Source organism: Bombina bombina, chromosome 4 (assembly GCF_027579735.1).
Source record: "Bombina bombina isolate aBomBom1 chromosome 4, aBomBom1.pri, whole genome shotgun sequence".
In the NCBI taxonomy this organism is placed as follows: Eukaryota; Metazoa; Chordata; class Amphibia; order Anura; family Bombinatoridae; genus Bombina; species Bombina bombina.
The window spans coordinates 1,140,190,224-1,140,212,832 of record NC_069502.1 but is presented as its reverse complement, the minus strand read 5'-3'; the positions used below and the strand labels follow the sequence as shown (position 1 = coordinate 1,140,212,832).

General features: G+C 42.8%; 1 protein-coding gene across 1 annotated transcript in view; it reads right to left on the bottom strand.

The window, feature by feature from the left end:
* The window catches only part of IARS2 (isoleucyl-tRNA synthetase 2, mitochondrial), a 388,062-nt gene that overhangs the window by 11,476 nt on the left and 353,977 nt on the right, over window positions 1-22,609 (bottom strand). The window contains 1 exon segment of the mRNA XM_053712513.1: window positions 20,455-20,599. Coding sequence (XP_053568488.1) covers window positions 20,455-20,599 — 145 coding nt within the window.

Here is a 22,609-nt window from a genome sequence, read left to right as displayed (position 1 = left end):
ATCAGTGTCTCAAAAGCCAATATCATTTGTTCCTTGGAACATAATAATACATTTTTTTAATAACCCTTAACTGTAAGAGTGTAAAATGTACTGTCTCTTTAAGAGAATGAAAATTCTTGCGTTACAGATTTTTATTCAAAAATCCTTAACTTAAGGTTCACCTTATGGTCTTTAGGCTGTACTGTGGCCGTATGGTCCTTAGGCTGTACTGAGAACAAAGAGGCTACCAGGATTTAAAAGTACTTTATATAAACTCATACCGGCAGCAAAGAACTCCGCTCCATTCTCAGTTAGAGAACGAGGTGGAGTCACAGAAAACTGCACCCGGCAAGAGTCCAAAATGGTGGTGTTCCGTTCCTAGAGAAAGAAGAAGGCTGAACCATGAAAACGGCATGTAGATGAAGTGCAGATGTATTTATATCGCTCCTCATCCTGCCGCTAGTAGTGAGAACTCATGTCAGACCTAATTACCTCTGCTGCAGACCCTTTCTCAAAAATCGGTAAAAAGCATAAAGATACCGCTCTATACAAGAAGCATAGGGCACACCAAATAACTCCATAGGAATGGCGCTACCTAGAGAAAAAGGCACGCTCTCCTAATAAAAACCACAATAACTCTGAGAAGAGAATTAGCATAGGAGTATACACCAAAATATCCTTAAAAAGAAATAAAAAGTCAGTTTTCTAATCCCCCAATAGAGTTAACTCCTTCATTAGAAGGAGATTAACCTCTAAGTCTCCATCACATGCCAAAAAAGGTGCCTGCCTACTGCCAGAATTATCCTCTTAAAGGATTATGCGTCCCATATTTAAGTGCAGATTACCTATATTAGGATCTTACCCTATCTTATCTAGCCCCAGAAGACAAAAGGCACTTACCTGCACATAAAGCTTTCTGGCAGAAGGACTGCTCACTTGGTATGGAAGGAAGCCACTCCTTACAGAGACCTGTGACAAAAAGAAAGATTAGAATAAACCTATTCTGGCTTTCTATACAAGGACAGCAACATGTTAGAAAAACACAGTGAGGCCCACCTCACAAGTTCCTACCTGCTTTAAAGTCACCACTGCCCTACTGAAGAGGCTAACGTGGAGTACGGCTAGACCCAAACTTGAGCTAGACCAAAAACTTCAACTCCTCCATATACAGAGGCAAAGAGAATGACTGGGGGTTGTGGGCAGTGTTCCCTCTAAGGCCAGTTTTGTGAGCGGCCTAACAGTGAAACAGTTAGAGCAATTAGCAAACACAACTCAATACAGACTGCAAGGTATGGTTTCTTTATTAACTGTTCCACTGCTGGGCTGCTCACAAAACTGGTCTTAGAGGGAACACTGGTTGTGGGTAAGGGAAGTGATACTTAACAGCTTTGCTGTGGTGCTCTTTGCCTCCTCATGCTGGCCAGGAGTGATATTCCCAACAGTAATTGATGACCCGTGGACTCACCGTGTCTTAAGAAAAAAATGTAGTCATCACATCAAAAATAGACTGACAAAAACAAAAATTATGCTTACCTGATAATTTCATTTCCGTCATGGGGAGGAGAGCCCACGGCTTCATTCATTACTTGTGGGAATTAAGAACCTGGCCACCAGGAGGAGGCAAAGACACCCCAGCCAAAGGCTTAAATACCTCCGCCACTCCCCTCATCCCCCAGTCATTCTGCCGAGGGAACAAGGAACAGTAGGAGAAATATCAGGGTATAAATGGTGCCAGAACAACAAAACTAAATTTAGGTCCGCCTACCGGAGAAACGGGCGGGAGCCGTGGACTCTCCTCCCTACGATGGAAATGAAACAGGTAAGCATAATTTATGTTTTCCATCTAAAGGGGAGGAGAGTCCACGGCTTCATTCATTACTTGTGGGAAATAAATACCCAAGCTCTAGAGGACACTGAATGAAAAAACGGGAGGGCAAAAAGGAGGCAGACCCTATCCTGAGGGCACCACAGTCTGCAAAACCTTTCTCCCAAAAACTGCTTCTGACGAAGCAAAAACGTCAAATTTGTAAATGTATGTTAGGAGGACCAGGTAGCCGCCTTACAAATCTGCTTCATAGAGGCCTCATTGTTGAAGGCCCAAGAAGAAGCCACAGCTCTAGTTGAATGAGCCATGATCCTCTGAGGAGGCTTATGTCCCGCTGTCTCGTAGGCCAAGCTAATCATGCTCCTCAACCAAAAGATGAAGAGGCTCTCTGCCCCTTGCGTTTCCCTAAATACACTACAAAAACATAATTTATGTAAGAACTTACCTGATAAATTCATTTCTTTCATATTAACAAGAGTCCATGAGCTAGTGACGTATGGGATATACATTCCTACCAGGAGGGGCAAAGTTTCCCAAACCTTAAAATGCCTATAAATACACCCCTCACCACACCCACAAATCAGTTTAACGAATAGCCAAGAAGTGGGGTGATAAGAAAAAAAGTGCGAAGCATATAAAATAAGGAATTGGAATAATTGTGCTTTATACAAAAAAATCATAACCACCCCAAAAAAGGGTGGGCCTCATGGACTCTTGTTAATATGAAAGAAATGAATTTATCAGGTAAGTTCTTACATAAATTATGTTTTCTTTCATGTAATTAACAAGAGTCCATGAGCTAGTGACGTATGGGATAATGACTACCCAAGATGTGGATCTTTCCACACAAGAGTCACTAGAGAGGGAGGGATAAAATAAAGACAGCCAATTCATGCAGAAAATAATCCACACCCAAAATAAAGTTTAACAAAAAACATAAGCAGAAGATTCAAACTGAAACCGCTGCCTGAAGAACTTTTCTACCAAAAACTGCTTCAGAAGAAGAAAATACATCAAAATGGTAGAATTTAGTAAAAGTATGCAAAGAGGACCAAGTTGCTGCTTTGCAGATCTGATCAACCGAAGCTTCATTCCTAAACGCCCAGGAAGTAGATACTGACCTAGTAGAATGAGCTGTAATTCTCTGAGGCGGAATTTTACCCGACTCAACATAGGCAAGATGAATTAAAGATTTCAACCAAGAAGCCAAAGAAATGGCAGAAGCTTTCTGGCCTTTCCTAGAACCGGAAAAGATAACAAATAGACTAGAAGTCTTACAGAAAGATTTCGTAGCTTCAACATAATATTTCAAAGCTCTAACAACATCCAAAGAATGCAACGATTTCTCCTTAGAATTCTTAGGATTAGGACATAATGAAGGAACCATAATTTCTCTACTAATGTTGTTGGAATTCACAACTTTAGGAAAAAATTCAAAAGAAGTTCGCAACACCGCCTTATCCTGATGAAGAATCAGAAAAGGAGACTCATAAGAAAGAGCAGATAATTCAGAAACTCTTCTGGCAGAAGAGATAGCCAAAAGGAACAAAACTTTCCAAGAAAGTAATTAATATCCAATGAATGCATAGGTTCAAATGGAGGAGCTTGAAGAGCCCCCAGAACCAAATTCAAACTCCAAGGAGGAGAAATTGACTTAATGACAGGCTTTATACAAACCAAAGCTTGTACAAAACAAAGAATATCAGGAAGAATAGCAATCTTTCTGTGAAAAAGAACAGAAAGAGCAGAGATTTGACCTTTCAAGGAACTTGCGGACAAACCCTTATCTAAACCATCCTGAAGAAATTGTAATATTCTCGGTATTCTAAAAGAATGCCAAGAAAAATGATGAGAAAGACACCAAGAAATATAAGTCTTCCAGACTCTATAATATATCTCTCTGGATACAGATGTACGAGCCTGTAACATAGTATTAATCACAGAGTCAGAGAAACCTCTTTGACCAAGAATCAAGCGTTCAATCTCCATACCTTTAAATTTAAGGATTTCAGATCCTGATGGAAAAAAAGGACCTTGAGACAAAAGGTCTGGTCTTAACGGAAGAGTCCACGGTTGGCAAGAGGCCATCCGGACAAGATCCGCATACCAAAACCTGTGAGGCCATGCCGGAGCTACCAGCAAAACAAACGAGCATTCCTTCAGAATCTTGGAGATTACTCTTGGAAGAAGAACTAGAGGCGGAAAGATATAGGCAGGATGATACTTCCAAGGAAGTGAAAATGCATCCACTGCCTCCGCCTGAGGATCCCGGGATCTGGACAGATACCTGGGAAGTTTCTTGTTTAGATGAGAAGCCATCAGAACTATTTCTGGAAGTTCCCACATTTGAACAATCTGAAGAAATACCTCTGGGTGAAGAGACCATTCGCCCGGATGCAACGTTTGGCGACTGAGATAATCCGCTTTCCAATTGTCCATACCTGGGAAATAAACCGCAGAGATTAGACAGGAGCTGGATTCCGCCCAAACCAAAATTCGAGATACTTCTTTCATAGCCAGAGGACTGTGAGTCCCTCCTTGATGATTGATGTATGCCACAGTTGTGACAATGTCTTATCTGAAAACAATGAACAACTCTCTCTTCAGAAGAGGCCAAGACTGAAGAGTTCTGAAAATTGCACGGGGTTCCAAAATATTGATCGGAAATCTCACCTCCTGAGATTCCCAAACCCCTTGTGCCGTCAGATACCCCCACACAGCTCCCCAACCTGTAAGACTCGTATCTGTTGAGATTATAGTCCAGGTCGGAAGAACAAAGAAGCCCCTGAACTAAACGATGGTGATCTGTCCACCATGTCAGAGAGTGTCGTAAAATCGGTTTAAAGATATTAATTGAGATATCTTTGAGTAATCCCTGCACCATTGGTTCAGCATATAGAGCTGAAGAGGTCGCATGTGAAAACGAGCAAAGGAGATCGCATCTGATGCGGCAGTCCTAAGATCCAACATTTCCATGCATAAGGCTACCAAAGGGAATGATTGTGACTGAAGGTTTTGACAAGCTGATATCAATGTTAAACTTCTCTTGTCTGACAAGGACAGAGTCATAGACACTGAATTTATCTAGAAACCTAAAAAGGTTACCCTTGTCTGAGGAATCAATAAACTGATTGGTAAATTGATCCTCCAACCATGAACTTGAAGAAACAACACAAGTCGATTCGTATGAGATTCTTCGAAAATGAGAAGACTGAGCAAGTACCAAGATATCGTCCAAATAAGGAAATACCAAAACCCTATTCTCTGATTACAGAAAGAAGGGCACCGAGAACCTTTGAAAAAAATTCTTGGAACTGAGGCTAGGCCAAATAGTAGAGCCACAAAACTGGTAATGCTTGTCTAAAAAGAGAATCTCAGACACTAAAAGTGATCTGGATGAATCGGAATATGCAGATACACATCCTGTAAATCTATTGTAGACATATAATGCCCTTGCTAAACAAAAGGCAGGATAGTCCTACAGTAACCATCTTGAATGTTGGTATCCTAACATAACGATTCAATAAAGATAGATCCAGAACTGGTCTGAAGGAATTGACCTTCTTTGGTACAATGAAGAGATAAAATAAAACCCCAGCCCCTGTTCCAGAACTGGAACTGGCATAAATACTCCAGCCAACTCTAGATCTGAAACACATTTCAGAAATGCTGAGCCTTGCTGTGTCAATTGGGACACGGGAAAGAAAAGAATCTCTTAGCAGGAGGCCTTAACTTGAAGCCAATTCTGTACCTTTCTGAAACAATGTTTCTGAAACCAGAGATTAAGAACGGAATTGATCCAAATTTCTTTGAAGAAAACGTAATCTGCCCCATACCAGCTGAGCTGGAATAAGGGCCGCACCTTCATAGGTACTTAGGAGCTGGCTATAGGTTTCTATAAGGCTTGGATATATTCCAAACTGGAAATAGTTTCCAAACTGATACCGCTCCTGAGGATGAAGGATCAGGCTTTTGTTCCTTGTTGTGAGGAAAGGAACGAAATGATTATTTACCCTGGAAAGAAAGGGAAAGCAAAGTTGACTTAGAAGACATGTCAGCATTCCAAGTTTAATCCATAAAGCTTTTCTAGCTAAAATAGCTAGAGACATATACCTGACATCAACTCTAATGATATCAAAAGATGGTATCACCAATAAAATTATTAGCATGTTATAGAATAATAATAATGCTATAAAATTATGATCTGTTACTTGTTGCGCTAAAGCTTCTAACCAAAAAAGTTGAAGCTGCAGCAACATCCGCTAAAAATATAGCAGGTCTAAGAAGATTACCTGAACATAAGTAAGCTTTTCTTAGAAAGGATTCAATTTTCCTATCTAAAGGATCCTTAAATGAAGTACTATCTGCCATAGGAATAGTAGTACATTAGCAGGAGTAGAGACAGCCCCATAACCTTAGGGATTTTTGTCCCCAACAAACTCTAATCTGTCAGATGGCACAGGATATAATTTGCTTAAACGTCTAGAAGGAGTAAATAAATTACCCAAATTATTCCATTCCTGGAAATTACTTCAGAAATAGCATCAGGGAGATAAAACACTTCTGGAATAACTACAGGAGATTTAAAAAACCTTATTTAAACGTTTACATTTAGTATCAAGAGGACCAGAATCCTCTATTTCTAATGCAAATAACACTTCTTTAAGTAAAGAACGAATAAATTCCATCTTGAACAAATACAAAGATTTATCAGCATCAACCTCTGAGACAGAAACCTCTGAACCAGAAGAACCATTATCAGTATCAGAATGATGATGTTCATTTAAAAATTCATCTGAAAAAAAGAGAAGTTTTAAAAGACTTTTATGTATACTAGAAGGAGAAATAACAGACATAGCCTTCTTAATAGATTTAAAAAAAATAAAATCTCTTATGTTATCAGGAACACTCTGAAAATTAGATGTTGACGGACAGCAACAGGTAATGTAACAGTACTAAAGGAAATTTTATCTGCATTAATAAGTTTGACATGACATGCAACACAAATAACAGCTGGAGAAACAGATACCAAAAGTTTATAGCAGACTTAGCTTGGTAGCTCCAGCACTGTGCAGTGATTTTCCTGTAGTAACTTCTGACTCAGTTGCAACGTGGAACATCTTGCAATATGTAAAAGAAAAAAACAACATATAAAGCAAAATTGATCAAATTCCTTAAATGACAGTTTCAGGAATGGGAAAAAAATGCCAGTGAACAAGCTTCTAGCAACCAGAAGCAATAAATAATGAGACTTAAATAATGTGGAGACAAAAATGACGCCCATATTTTTTAGCGCCAAAAAAGAAGCCCACATTATTTGGCGCCTAAATGCTTTTGCCGCCAAAAATGACGCCATATCCGGAACGCCGACATTTTTGACGCAAAATAACGTCAAAAAATGACGCAACTTCCGGCGACACGTATGACGCCGGAAACGGAAAAGAATTTTTGCGCCAAAAAAGTCCGCGCCAAGAATGACGCAATAAAATGAAGCATTTTCAGCCCCCGCGAGCTTAACAGCCCACAGGGAAAAAAGTCAAATTTTTGAGGTAAGAAAAAATATGATAATTCAATGCATAATCCCAAATATGAAACTGACTGTCTGGAAATAAGGAAAGTTGAACATTCTGAGTCAAGGCAAATAAATGTTTGAATACATATATTTAGAACTTTATAAATAAAGTGCCCAACCATAGCTTAGAGTGTCACAGAAAATAAGACTTACTTACCCCAGGACACTCATCTACATGTTTGTAGAAAGCCAAACCAGTACTGAAACGAGAATCAGTAGAGGAAATGGTAAATATAAGAGTATATCGTCGATCTGAAAAGGGAGGTAAGAGATGAATCTCTACGACCGATAACAGAGAACCTTATGAAATAGACCCCGTAGAAGGAGATCACTGCATTCAATAGGCAATACTCTCTTCACATCCCTCTGACATTCACTGCACGCTGAGAGGAAACCGGGCTCCAACTTGCTGCGGAGCGCATATCAACGTAGAATCTAGCACAAACTTACTTCACCACCTCCCTTGGAGGCAAAGTTTGTAAAACTGATTTGTGGGTGTGGTGAGGGGTGTATTTATAGGCATTTTAAGGTTTGGGAAACTTTGCCCCTCCTGGTAGGAATGTATATCCCATACGTCACTAGCTCATGGACTCTTGTTAATTACATGAAAGAAAAGAGATGTAGACTGTCTGAAATCCTTTGTAGCTTGAAGATAAAACTTCAAGGCTGGAACAACATCCAAATTATGAAGTAACCTCTCCTTAGGGGAAGAAGGGTTAGGACACAAAGAAGGAACAATTATTTCCTGATTAATGTTACGGTTAGACACAACCTTGGAAAGAAATCCCAAACCAACGTGAAAAACCATATAAGGAGGCTCACATTGCAAGGTTCCTGAGATTTGCGTTTCTAGATACTCTGCGTTTCTAGATACTCTGCGTGCCGATGCAATAGCCAACAGGAAGAGAACCTTCCAAGAAAGAATCTTAATGTGAATAGAGTGCATAGGTTCAAACGGAACCCTCTGCAACATCTTAAGAACCAAGTTCAAGCTCCAGGGTGGAGCAGAATGTCTAGAGACAGGCCTGATTCTAGACAGAGCCTGAACAAAAGACTGAATATCAGGAAGCTTCGCGAGCCTCTTGTGCAACAAAACAGATAATGCCGAAATCTGTCCCTTTAAGGAACTGGCAGCAAGCCCCTTCTCCAACCCATCCTGGAGAAAGGACAGAATCCTAGATACCTTAACCTTGTGCCAAGGATATCCATGTTTCTCACACCAGGGCAAGTAAGTCCTCCACACCTTATGATAGATGCGACGAGTGACCGGCTTCCTGGTTTGAACGAGATTATCAATCACTCTCTCAGAGAGTCCTCTCTTGAACTAAGCTTTCAATCTCCACGCAGTCAGCCTCATAGAATCTAGATTTTGATGTTGGAAGGGACCCTGTACCAGCAGATTTCTGCGACAGGGTAACCTTCATGGCCGAGAAGATGACATCCCTACCAGATCCACAAACCACGTTCTCCGCGGCCACGCCGGAGCGATCAGTATAGCCGAAGCTTGCTCCTGTTTGATGCGGGCCACTACATGAGGCACCGCCAAAGCATCGACCAGCTCTGCCTGGGGATCCCTGGACCGTGACCCGTATTTGGGTAGCTTGCAATTGAGTCTGGACGCCATGAGATCTATCTCCGGCGTCCCCCATCTGTGACAGATCTCCGCAAACACCTCGGGTGGAGGGACCATTCCCCCGGATGGAAGGATTGTATGCTGAGAAAATCCGCTTCCCAGTTGTCCACTGATAGCGAGCAGTTGTGGGACTCTGCCCATACCAATATCCGAGATACCTCCTCCATTGGTAGAGAGCTTCTCGTTCCTAACCTGATGGTTGATGTAGGCCACCAAGGTAATGTTGTCTGTCTGGAATCTGATGAAGCTGAACGACCCCAGGAGAGGCCAAGCTTTCAGAGCATTGTGGATCGCTCGAAGTTCCAGAATATTGATCGGGAGGAGAGACTCCTCTCGAGTCCACCTTCCTTGTGCCATCCTGGCACTCCAAACAGCCCCCCTATCCTGCCAGATTTGCATCCATGGTCACAATCTCCCAGGACGGTCTCAGGAAGGATGTCCCTTGGGTCAGTTGTTCGGGACGGATCCACCAAGAGAGGTATTCCCTCATCTGATCGTCCAGAGAAATCTGTTGGGATAGGTCTGAGTGATCGCCGTTCCACTGCCTCAACATACACAGAGGTCTGAGGTGGAACCTGGCGAATGAAATTACATTGATGCTGGATACCATGAGCCCAATCACCTCCATACACTGAGCCACAGAGGGTCTTTAGGAGGACTGAAGGACAAGACAGGTGGATGCAATCTTCCTGCGTCGCTGATCTGTAAGAAATATCTGAATGGCTATAGAGTCTATTATCGTGCCCAGGAATTCCACGCTGTTGCTGGGAACCAGAGAACTCTTGCCTGAGTTTATCTTCCATCTGTGCGATTTGAGGAGAAGAAGAAGAGCCCTCGAGTGTTCCTCTGCGAGACTGAGCAACGGTGCCTGGACTAGGATGTTGTCCAGATAGAGCGCCACAGCAATGCCTGCAAGCAGTAAACCTTCGTGAAGACTCACGGGGACGTCGCCAGACCAAAGGGAAGGGCCACAAACTGGAAGTGTATGTATGTATGTATGTATGGGGTACTTGTAAAGTGCGGCTTATCACCCGTAAGGGTCTCAAGGCGCTGCTCATTTTATTGACCTCAGAAGGATGAGAGGCTGAGTGGACCTCACCGGGATCAAACCTGCAACCCTCGGGTTGCTACAAAGCTCAGCCACAGTGCATTAGCATGCTGAGCTAACTGTCCGGCCTGCTGTGCTATCTATCCGGCCTCCACAGATCTGTCCGGCCTCCACAAGTGTGGAGCTATCTGACCAGCCTCCAAAAGTGTTGGTCTAGAAACGCAAATCTCAGGAACCGGAAGTGATCCCTGTGGATTGGCACATGAAGGTAGGCATCCTTCAAGTCTACACAAAAAGTCACAGCACTAATAGAATACCCTTAAATCGTGTCATATGTAACACAGTTACCCTCAGCATTATCACAAAATGATATAATGTAGCGGTAGACAGCAGATGATGATATCAGAAAAACACTCACTTGTCTTCAAGTATGATATCTCCTTCCCTGTCGGTCAGCCGAAAACTTAACAAGGATCACACCAACCTGTGTTTTACTTCTACAGCTGAACCGATCCTCGATATGACTCTGCTGACAGCTTACTCGCCGCTCTCAGGCATGCTTCCGGAGTTGAACGCTGCAAACCTGGTCCAGTCCCAGCGGATATCCGGTAGCCCAAAAGCTGTCCACAATCGTTCGCCCACAACAAAACAAGGTGGTAGAACGGCTGTTTCCAAATGATATCCTTTATTGTGTTTAAAAATATAAGGTTAACCAACGAGGGCTAAATACAACATCCATACAAAAAGGGATATTAAAAACAGTGTAGAGTGACACACATCCCCTCACACAGGATGTGTTTCGGGTTGCCCCGTACTCACAGATATTTGAGGCAGGCACTCTATTACTAATTATACTCTGGTAAATCCGAGATACACCTGGTGCTAATGAAACAGCTGAACATTAAAGTGCTATAGATCTAAATGAAACCTGTCTAACAAAGGGTATGATATTTTTATTATTATTACTCATATGAGCATCAACACTTTACACTCCTTATCTGCTAAAAGCTAACAATATTGATTTTATTCCACTTTATGAAGATAAAAGGACTACAAGGTGCAGAGGTGTCTAAAGTTTATTACATACCCACAACCTGTCTAAAAAAGAACAATGCGGGCCGTGGACTCATCGTGTCAAGAAAGAAAGAAATTTATCAGGTAAGCATAAATTTTGTTTTCTTTCTAATGACACGATGAGTCAACGGATCATCTAATTACTATTGGATCTAGGAGGAATAGAATAGAGGGCGCCACATAGTGCAGATTATAAACAACTTTAGGAGAAGAGCGGTAAATAGATGAAAACCTACTCACACAGAGTAAAGCACTGATGTGCAATACAAGCAGTCCGGAACCACACGTCGTCCGGTAGACCAGCAAAAGATATCGCCAGTGGGGGTCCTCGTCTCACCAGGGAGAGTCCAGAAGTTCCCAGATATCAAAGCTCAGAAAATGCCAATAGGGCAGGAATCAATGGGAATCCGCCCGCAGGTTCGGAGATGCAATGCAACGTGTGGAAAAGAGTCCAAGGAAAGTGGCACCATTGATTCGGCAGCAAATGGAGAGTTAAAAAAGATTAAAATTGATTGTATTGATAAAAACAACAGCAACGCGTTTCTCAGTGCTATACACTGTTTCATGTTGGACTATAGCCCTGATGAAACAGTGTATAGCACTGAGAAACGCGTTGCTGTTGTTTTTATCAATACAATAAATTTTAATCTTTTTTAACTCTCCATTTGCTGCCGAATCAATTTTTGTCCTTGGTGCCACTTTCCTTGGACTCTTTTCCACACGTTGCATTGCATCTCCGGACCTGCGGGCGGATTCCCATTGATTCCTGCCCTATTGGCATTTTCTGAGCTTTGATATCTGGGAACTTCTGGACTCGCCCTGGTGAGACGAGGACCCCCACTGGCGATATCTTTTGCTGGTCTACCGGACGACGTGTGGTTTAGGACTGCTTGTATTGCACATCAGTGCTTTAATCTGTGTGAGTAGGTTTTCATCTATTTACCGCTCTTCTCCTAAAGTTGTTTATAATATGCACTATGTGGCGCCCTCTATTCTATTCCTCCTAGATCCTATTTCCTGTGTTGTGGCAAGACACCCTGGAGGCGCGGCCTATTTTATCCTGGATGTATTTCATCATTTCTAACCTCTGGATTTGTATATAAGAGGACTGCTCTAACCAATCATTTGTTGGACTATTAAGTTTTTATTCATATACCTGTCTTAGGGATATTGTTGTCCCCTATTGTATACTTACTTTTTCATATATTGCTGTTGCATTATTGTTGGTCTATTGAACCATTTGGTGATTTTAATATTACTCTCATTACCTATTTTTTCATTGTGGCAATTTTATTTGCCTCTAGGCGCCTCTTATAAGTACCCTAGTGACGTCTGTCATCACTAAGTGTACTAGTTGCTGATTTTCTAATTACTATTGGGAATCAATACCCAAGCTAGAGTACACAGATGATAAGGGAGGGACAAGACAGGGAACTTAAACGGAAGGCACCACTGCTTGAAGAACCTTTCTCCCAAAAGCAGCCTCAGCCGAGGCAAAAATGTCAAATTTTTAGAATTTTGAAAAAGTGTGAAGAGAGGACAAAGTTGCAACCTTGCAAATCTGTTCCACAGAAGATTCATTTTTGAATGCCCAGGAAGTGGAAACAGCCCTCGCAGAATGAGCCATAACTCTCTTGGGAGGCTGCTGTCCAACAGTTTTCATAGGCAGAGCGAATAATATTCTTCAGCCACAAAGAAAGAGAAGCAGCCATAGATTTCTGTCCCTTATGTTTACAAGAGAATACCACAAACAGAGCAGAAGATTGACGAAAATCCTTAGTCGCCTGTAAATAGAATTTTAGAGCACGTACCACGTCCAGATTGTGTAGAAGTCTTACTTCTGAGAAGGATTAGGACACAAGGAAGGAACAACAATCTCCTGATTAATGTTCCGGTCAGTAACAACTTTAGGGAGAAACCCTAATTTGGTACGTAAAACTACCTTATCTGAATAAAAAATAAGGTAAGGAGACTCATACTGTAATGCCGAGAGCTCTGACACTCTACGAGCAGATGAGATAGCAACAAGAAACAAAACTTTCCAAGATAACAGCTTAATATCTAAGGAATGCATAGGCTCAAAGAAGTCCCTTCAAGAACCTTAAGAACTAAATTAAGACTCCAGGGAGGAGTAATTGGTTTGAACACAGGCCTGATTCTGACCAAGGCCTGACAAAACGATTGTACGTCTGCCAAACGTTTATGTAACAAAATAGACAATGCAGATACTTGACCCTTTAGTGAACTAGCCTATAATCCCTACTCCAAGCCTTCATGGAGAAAGGACATAATTCTAGGAATCCTAACTCTACTCCAAGAGTAGCCCTTGTATTCACACCAATATAGATATTTACGCCATATCTTGTGGTAAATCTTTTCCTAGTCAAAGGTTTACAAGCCTGAATCATGGTCTCTATGACTGATTCTGAAAATCCCTGATTGGATACAATTAAGCGTTCAATCTCCAAGCAGTCAGCTTCAGAGAAACCAGATTTGGATGAAGGAAGGGCCCTTGAAGTAGAAGGTCCTTCCTCAACGGAAGTCTCCAAGGTGGAAGAGATGACATGTCCACCAGATCTGCATACCAAATCCTGCGAGGCTATGCCGGTGCAATGAGGATCACTGATGCCCTCTCCTGCTTGATCCGAGTAATGACCCAAGGTAGAAGAGCGAACGGAGGAAATAGGTATGCAAGACTGAAATTCCAAGACGTCTATCAGTACAGCCTGAGGGTCCCTTGATCTCGACACGTACCTTGGAAGCTTGGCATTCTGCCGAGATGCCATGAGATCCAATTCCGGCTGACCCCATTTGAGAATCAGGATGGAAAACACTTCCGGATGGAGTTCACACTCCCCCGGGTGAAAGGTCTGCCTGCTCAGAAAGTCTGCCTCCCAGTTGTCCACCCCTGGGATGTGGATCGCCGACAGACAGCAATTGTGGGTCTCTGCCCACTGGATTATCTTGGCTACTTCTGTCATGGCTAAGGAACTCTGCATTCCTCCCTGATGGTTGATGTAAGCCACAGAAGTTATATTGTCCGACTAGAACCTGATGAACCGGGCCGAGGCTAACTGGGGCCAGGCCAGAAGAGCATTGAAGATTGCTCTCAGCTCCAGAATGTTTATGGGCAGAGCAGACTCCGACTGAGTCCAAGTTCCCTGAGCCTTTAGAGAGCCCCAGACTGCTCCCCATCCCAGCAGACTGGTGTCTGTTGTCACAATCACCCAAGAGGGTCTGCAAAAGCAGGTTCCCTGGGAGAGATGCTCCTGAGACAACCACCAAAGAAGAGAATCCCTTGTCTCCTGTTCCAGCTGTATACGCAGAGACAGATCCGCATAATCTCCGTTCCACTGACTGAGCATGTTTAACTGTAGAGGTCTGAGGTGGAAACGGGCTAACGGGATGATGTCCATTGCTGCTACCATCAGCCCGATTACCTCCATGCACTGAGCCACTGATGGCCGAGGAGGGACTGAAATGATAGGCAAGAATCGAAAATCTTTGATTTCCTGACTTCTGTTAGAAAAATCTTCATTAATAAGGAATCTATTATGGTTTCCAAGAAGATTACTCTTGTATTTGGAACTAAGGAACTCTTTTCCAAATTTACCTTCCATCCGTGAGATTGCATGAAAGATAACAACATTTCCGTGTGGGATCTTGCTTGTTGAAAAGATTTGGCCTGGACCAGGATGTCGTCCAGATAAGGCGCCACTGCAATGCCCCGCAATCGAAGCACCGCAAAAAGGGATCCCAGAACCTTCAAGAAAATTCTGGGAGCTGTGGCAAGGCCGAATGGAAGAGCCACGAACTGGAAGCGTTTGTCTAGAAATGCAAACCTTAGAAACTTGTGATGGTCCCTGTGGATGGGAACATGCAGGTATGCATCCTTTAAATCCATGGTTGTCATAAATTGACCCTCTTGGATCAAAGGAAGAATGGGACGAATAGTTTCCATCTTGAAGGACGGTACTCTGAGGAATTTGTTTAGACTCGAGGTCTAAAATTGGTCTGAAGGTTCCCTCTTTTTTGGGAACCACAAACAGACTGGAATAGAAACCCAGACCGCATTCCTGCATCGGAACAGGAAATATCACTCCCAGGTTGGAGAGGTCCCGAACACAGTGTAAGAACACCTCTCTTTTTGTCTGGTCTACAGATAATCTTGAAAGCAGAAACCTGCCCCTGGGAGGAAATGTCTTGAACCCTAGTTTGTATCCCTGGGACACTATATCCATCAACCAGGGATCCACGAACCCAAGCCTGAGTGAAGGAAAGACTGCCCCCAACAAGATCCGGTCCCGGATCGGGGGCAGGCCCTTCATGCTATTTTAGATTCAATAGCAGGCTTTTTGGATTGTTTCCCATTGTTCCAAGACTGATTGGGTCTCCAGGAAGGTTTAGACTGCTCCTGCTTGGAAGAGGGATTGGAAGGATTACCCTTGAAATTTCGAAAGGAACGAAAATTACTCTGACGTCCCTTCTGTTTGTTTCTCTTATCCTGAGGGAGGAAATGGCCCTTTCCTCCCGTAATGTCAGAAATTATTTCCGTCAATCCCGGTCCAAACAAGGTCTTTCCCTTGTAAGGAATCGCCAAAAGTTTAGACTTAGATGATACATCTGCAGACCAAGATTTTAACCATAAAGCTCTGCGGGCTAGCATAGCAAAACCCAAAATCTTTGAACCGAGTTTAATAACCTGTAGGGAAGCATCCGTAATAAAAGAATTGGCCAACTTAAAGGCCTTTATCCTATCATGGAACTCCTCAAGGGCAGTGTCTGTCCTAATAGAATCAGACAACGTATCAAACCAGTATGCCGCCGCACTAGTGACGGTGGCAATGCACACTGCAGGTTGCCATTGTAAACCCTGGTGTACATACATCTTCTTGAGTAACCCCTCTAATTTTTTGTCCATAGGATCTTTAAAAGCACAACTATCCTCAATGGGGATATTAGTCCTCTTAGCCAGAGTGGAAATTGCCCCTTCCACCTTAGGTACTGTTTGCAAAGACTCCCTGATAGAGTCCTCTATGGGAAACATCTTTTTAAATATAGGGGATGGAGAAAAAGGAATACCCGGTCTCTCCCATTCCTTAGCAATGATCTCAGTAGCTCAATCTGGTACAGGAAAAACCTCCACCATGGAAGGTACGTTAAAATATTTGTTTAGCTTGCTGGATTTCTTAGGATTAACTACGACCGTGGTGTCGCTGTCGTCCAGTGTAGCTAAAACCTCCTTAAGTAACAGACGGAGGTGTTCTAGCTTAAACCTGAAAGATACTACTTCAGTATCAGCAGCAGGAGGAATTACACTGTCAGAATCTGAGATTTCACCCTCAGATGCTACCGAAGTATCTTCCTCCTCAAGCTTCTGGGAGGGGACCTTTGAGATTGCAACAACTGTGTCAGTAACCTCGCTCCCCGATTGTTTACTTTTCCTCTTGCGCTTTCCCTGCAGCATGGGAAAAGCAGGCAACGCATCCGAAACCGCAGAGGACATGAGGGAAGCGAAAATCTTGCAAGGTAACTTCAGGTGGAGTAGTGGAGGAAGTGCAGGGCACTGGTTGAATGGACGCTAAGTTTTGGGACACTTGAGGAGAAAGCTGCAGCATATATTGTACATTTTCAGAAGGCTCCTGAACAGCATCCACCCCAGACAATGAAGGCTCAGAAAAAAGTCTATTCCTAAACTGTAAAGTTCTCTCAATACATGAGGAACAGAAAGGGATTGGTGGTTCCACATTAGCATCAAAACATAAAGTTCATGTAACATCTTGTAGGACCTCTTGGTCCATCTTTATTCACAATTTGAACAATTAAAATTGTTTATCTTAACTAGAAATTACCACACACAAAAAACGTTACTGTGTCTTTAAATGTTAAATGTAACGTCTTTATTTTGCTTTACAACAAAAAAATGGCTTTTTTAAAATAATAAACAGCAGACAATCTCCACACCTCAGCTAAGCTTTGCTGAGGTGCCTACCTGCCACCGGATCGTATATTTCACAGATATTATACTCCGGACTCATCTAATACACTTTACTATTGTATCTGAGGCTGTTCTAGTGCGTCACCATAACAAAGCAGAGAAAACTTCTTAACCGCTTCTCCGTAACACCGGAAATGAGGATATACAAACAAAAGGGCACGCAAACATTGCCACTTAGTCTAGCTCCACCCATCATGGGCATATTAAAAGGTAAACCTCCCAGTCGGCAAACGACATGTAAAAAATGAAGCAGTCAGGAGTTGTGAAATCGCACCTAACATGAGCCATATCTCCACGTCCTCAGTGCCTGCCGTAACTGCCCTATAACGTATCCTCACTACCAAGGATAATGACATCTTAAGTGTCCTTATATATATTAAATATCCAAATTTTCCTGTGTACATACCCCAGAAAATAAACTCAGCACTTACCATAGAAATCTGCCCGGCAGTAGGGCAGCTCACAAGGTTTGAGAGGTGCTCTCCCTCACATGGACCTGTGGAAAAAAAAGATAAAGTCTGAGTAATCTTACTCAGACTTTCAGTATTAGGGCAGCATTAGATATATGGGAGACGCAGTGATAATTATGTCCCACAAGTTCCCATTGCTTGAAAGCCACCAATGCTCTACTGAAGAGACTGATGTGGACTACGGCTACACCCTAGCAGAACAAACAAAACAAGCTTCTGATGTTAAAATAAAATAATAAACTCTTGATTGAAGAATCTTTCCAAACACCTAATTTTACCACTTCCTTGCTCTAACGTAGACAAAGAGAATGACTGGGGTTGGAGGGAAGGGAGGTGATATTTAACAGCTTTGCTGTGGTGCTCTTTGCCGCCTCCTACTGGGCAGGAGCGATATTCCCAATAGTAATTAGATGATCCGTGGACTCATTGTGTCATTAGAAAGAAACCTGATATTTTTGCATTCAGGCGAATAATCTGCATATTGGCGTAACAAATAAAAGAATTAGCTACCTTCAAGGCCTTAATTCTATCCTGTATCTCATCAAGGGAAGTCTTCCTCTCGACCATCTCAGACAGGGATTCGCACCAATATGTCGCAGCTCCGGATACTGCAGCTACCCTGCTGCCGGCTGAAAAACAAACCCCGTGTGCTGAAACATCTTTCTCAACATGTTTTCTAACTTTTTATCCATGGGCTCCTTAAATGACTAACTATCCTCGAGAGGAATCGTTGTACGCTTCGCGAGCGTGGAGATAGCACCATCCACCTTAGGGACAGTCTCCCATAACTCGAGCTGAGAGTGAACCCAATATCTCCCATTCATTCTTAATAATGTTAGCCATCTTAACAGGAACCGGGAAGGTCTGAGGCACCACCTTGTCCTCATATACTTTATCAAGTTTAGGAATCGAAGGTTCCTCCGTTAGCTTCGGTTCCGGAACCTCCAGCATAGCAAGCACTTGCTTCAGTAGAAAGCGTAAATTTTCCATCCTAAACCTAAATTCTGGTTCCTCCTTAGATGACACAGACTCCGACCCAGAAGGAACGTCCTCCGAAGAGTCGGAGTTGTCCATGTCAGCGGATAATCTTTCCGAGATATCCATTGGAGTAGATGACCCCTGGGCCTGGCCACAATGTTTCACCCTACGCTTGCTCTTAGAAGAACGTGGTAAGGCACTAATCACAGCAACGCCGTTTGCAGTTGATCCGCAAAATCCGACGGCCAGCGGCCCTCTCCCTCAGTAGGATTAGTCGTGCCCTGAGGAGCTGCATGTGTAATCGGAGATGAATGTAGGGAACGCACCTCACGGGACGCCTCAGAGGTGGACGGCTCAGTAGTACTAAACATCTTATTCTTTCTAGATGTAGTAATCTTGTCAAGGCATGTGGAACAGAGTTGAGCAGGCGGATCTACCAGAACCTCCTCACAATAAACACAGGTATTAGACTTTGTTAACGAGGGAGTACCCTCCAACGCGTCAGAGTCCTCCATAGCTTACGCCTTTATTACGGACTAGCTATATATATGTATATATATATATATATATATATATATATATATATAAAAATGGCACCTTTATACTTCCAATGGCCGGGGCACTCACCACCTCCTTAGACCCGGACCACAAAAAAACGCTTCGTCTCCTGCAACCGCCGGTCAAGAAGAGGAAGTTGAATAGGCCCCACCTGGTCACATGGAGTGCCTCGCAGGACCGTCCCTGCACTAGGGAGAAAAAACGCACCAAATCGTCCGCGTTAAGTAACTCCTGGAAATGAAACCTGTAGTCCACCCAACGCCAGAGCCTCATCTCACACATATCGTAGCAATGACAAAAAAAAAAAAATAACAATGTACAACCCCCCCCTGTTCAATAATACCCCTTCCAGGGATATTAACCCTTGATTCTATAAAGATAAAAGGCGTCACTTGTCTTCTTGCGTTATCATTATGTATATAAAAAATAAACAATCTTATCAGAATCTATGCCGTGGAACAGGAACACGGCCTCTCAAGTGTGACAGTGTAGTAGCATCGCTCCTGACATGGATTTGAGTGCAGGAAGCAGGCAACGAAACTGGTCAACGCTGATTGCTTATGGAGCTGTTAATGTGACTCAGGATGGTTTCGCAGAAAGACTCTCCCTGCATCTCTGGACTCTAACTTTCATCCATGCTCTCACTGAGAGACTGACAGGACTACTCTAAACTCCAGTCCCATTTCGAAGAGTACTACCCTCCATGAGAGACTACTCCGAATCTTCTGACACTTCTCTGCCAACCTCCTGTGACGAAAGGCAAAGAATGACTGGGGGATGATGGGAGTGGGGGAGGTATTTAAGCCTTTGGTTGGGGTGTCTTTGCCTCCTCCTGGTGGCCAGGTTCTTAATTCCCACAAGTAATGAATGAAGCCGTGGACTCTCCTCCCCTTTAGATGGAAATATAGTGCTAAAGGGACATGAAACCAAAAAATTTCCTTTCATAATTCAGATAGAACATACAATTTTAAACAACTTTCCAATGTACTTCCATTATCAAATTTGCTTTGTTATCTTGGTATCCTTTGTTAAAGAGAGTAGCAATGACCTACAGGGAGCTAGCTGAACACAACAGGTGAGCCAATGACTATAGCCACGTTTGTGCAGCCACAAATCAGCAGATGGCTCCCAGTAGTTATTTGCTGCTCCTAAGCCTACCTAGAAAGAAAGTTTATTAAAATTCCAAATTTGAGTTTCATATCCTTTTAAAATGTCACAATTGTTACGTTTTCAAGCTATATGAAAAGTGGTTCAGAAAAGTAAAATGTAGATTTTATAATTACGTAACACTGTGATGCTTCATAACTCGTTCTGCTTACCTTCCAAATTGATAAGGAATGAACCTTTAATTAAGGAGACATCTCCTGGGAGGTCCATGGGGACCTCAGTGACCAGGGTGGTGCTGGAAGACATCAGCAACTCATTCAGCTGGGATGTTCTAGACGTCTCTTCAGTCTGCAACGTCTGTAGGATGAGACACTTTGTCAGCGCACAGGAAAACGCATGCATCACTTGCTATATTGCTTCTGAGAAGCTATTTAGTCCTCAGTAGCTATTTAGGTACTAATGGATCAATACAGATTTTGCTAGAATACTTCAGGTTTATATTTACCTTACATGTTTATGGTTATGAAACTGTATATCAGTAAAAATCAATGCACTTAGAGCCAGGGTATATAGAAATGTTTAACTGTAATGCACTCTGCATTATGCATTGTTACATGAGATGAAGGGAGACAGAATAACTTCCTTAAAGAGACTTTTTATACAGCTTTTTCTTTGTTCCATCAAATATATTTTAAAATGTACCGTATTAAAGTTTTTTCTATAAAAAAAATAATATATATATATATATATATATATATATATAAATAGTATCCCACAAAAGTGAGAAATGACACTTTGCTACAATGTAAAGTAGTGAGTGTACAGCCTGTATAACAGTGTAAATTTGCTGCCCCCTTAAAATAAGTCAACACACAGCATTAATGTCTAAACCATTGGCAACAAAAGTGAGTACACCCCTAAGTGGAAATGTCCAAATTGGGCCCAAAGTGTCAATATTTTGTGTGGCCACCATTATTTTCCAGCACTGCCTTAACACTCTTGGGCATGGAGTTCACCAGAGCTTCACAGGTTGCCACTGGAGTCCTCTTTCACTCCTCCATGATGACATCACAGAGCTGGTGGATGTTAGAGAACTTGCGCTCCCCCCACCTTACGTTTGAGGATGGCCCACAGATGCTCAATATGGTTTAGGTCTGGAGACATGCTTGGCCAGTCCATCACCTTTACCCTCAGCTTCTTTAACAAGGCAGTGGTTGTCTTGGAGGTGTATTTGGGGTCTTTATCTTGTTGGAATACTGCCCTGCGGCCCAGTCTCCGAAGGGTGGTGATCATGCTCTGCTTCAGTATGTCACAGTCCATGTTAGCATTCATGGTTCCCTCAATGAACTGTAGCTCCCCAGTGCCGGCAGCACTCATGCAGGCCCAGACCATGGCACTTCCACCACCATGCTTTACTGTAGGCAAGACACACTTGTCTTTGTACTTCTCACCTGGTTGCCGACACACTCTGAACCAAATAAGTTTATCTTGGCCTCATCGGACCACAGGACATGGTTCCAGTAATCCATGTCCTTAGTCTGCTTGTCTTCAGGAAATTGTTTGCGGACTTCCTTCTGGGACGACAGCCATGCAGACCAATTTGATGCAGTATGCGGCGTATGGTCTGAGCACTGACAGGCTGACCCCCACCCCTTCAACCTCTGCAGCAATGCTGGCAGCACTCATTCGTCTATTTCCCACAGACAACCTCTTGATATGACGCTAAGCACATGCAATCAACTTCTTTGGTCGACCATGGCGAAGCCTGTTCTGAGTGGAATCTGTCCTGTGAAACCAATGTATGGTCTTGCCCACCGTGCTGCAGCTCAGTTTCAGGGTTTTCGCAGTCTTCTTTTAGCCTAGGCCATCTTTATGTAGAGCAACAATTCTTTTTTTCAGACCCGCAGAGAGTTCTTTGCCATGAGGTGCCATGTTGAACTTCCAGTGACCAGTATGAGAGAGTGTGAGAGCGATAACACCAAATTTAACACACCTGCTCCCCATTCACACCTGAGACCTTGTAACACTAACAAGTCACATGAACCCGGGGAGAGAAAATGGCTAATTGGGCCCAATTTGGACATTTCCACTTAAGGGTCACATTTTTTAAAATATTTTATTATATCTTTTCATGTGACAACACTGAAGAAATGACACTTTGCTACAATGTAAAGTAGTGAGTGTACATCCTGTATAACAGTGTAAATGTGCTGTCCCCTCAGAATAACTCAACACACAGCCATTAATGTCTAAACCGTTGGCAACAAAGTGAGTACTCCCCTAAGTGGAAATGTCCAAATTGGGCCAATTAGCTATTTTCCTCCCCAGTGTCATGTGACTTGTTAGTGTTACAAGGTCTCAGGTGTG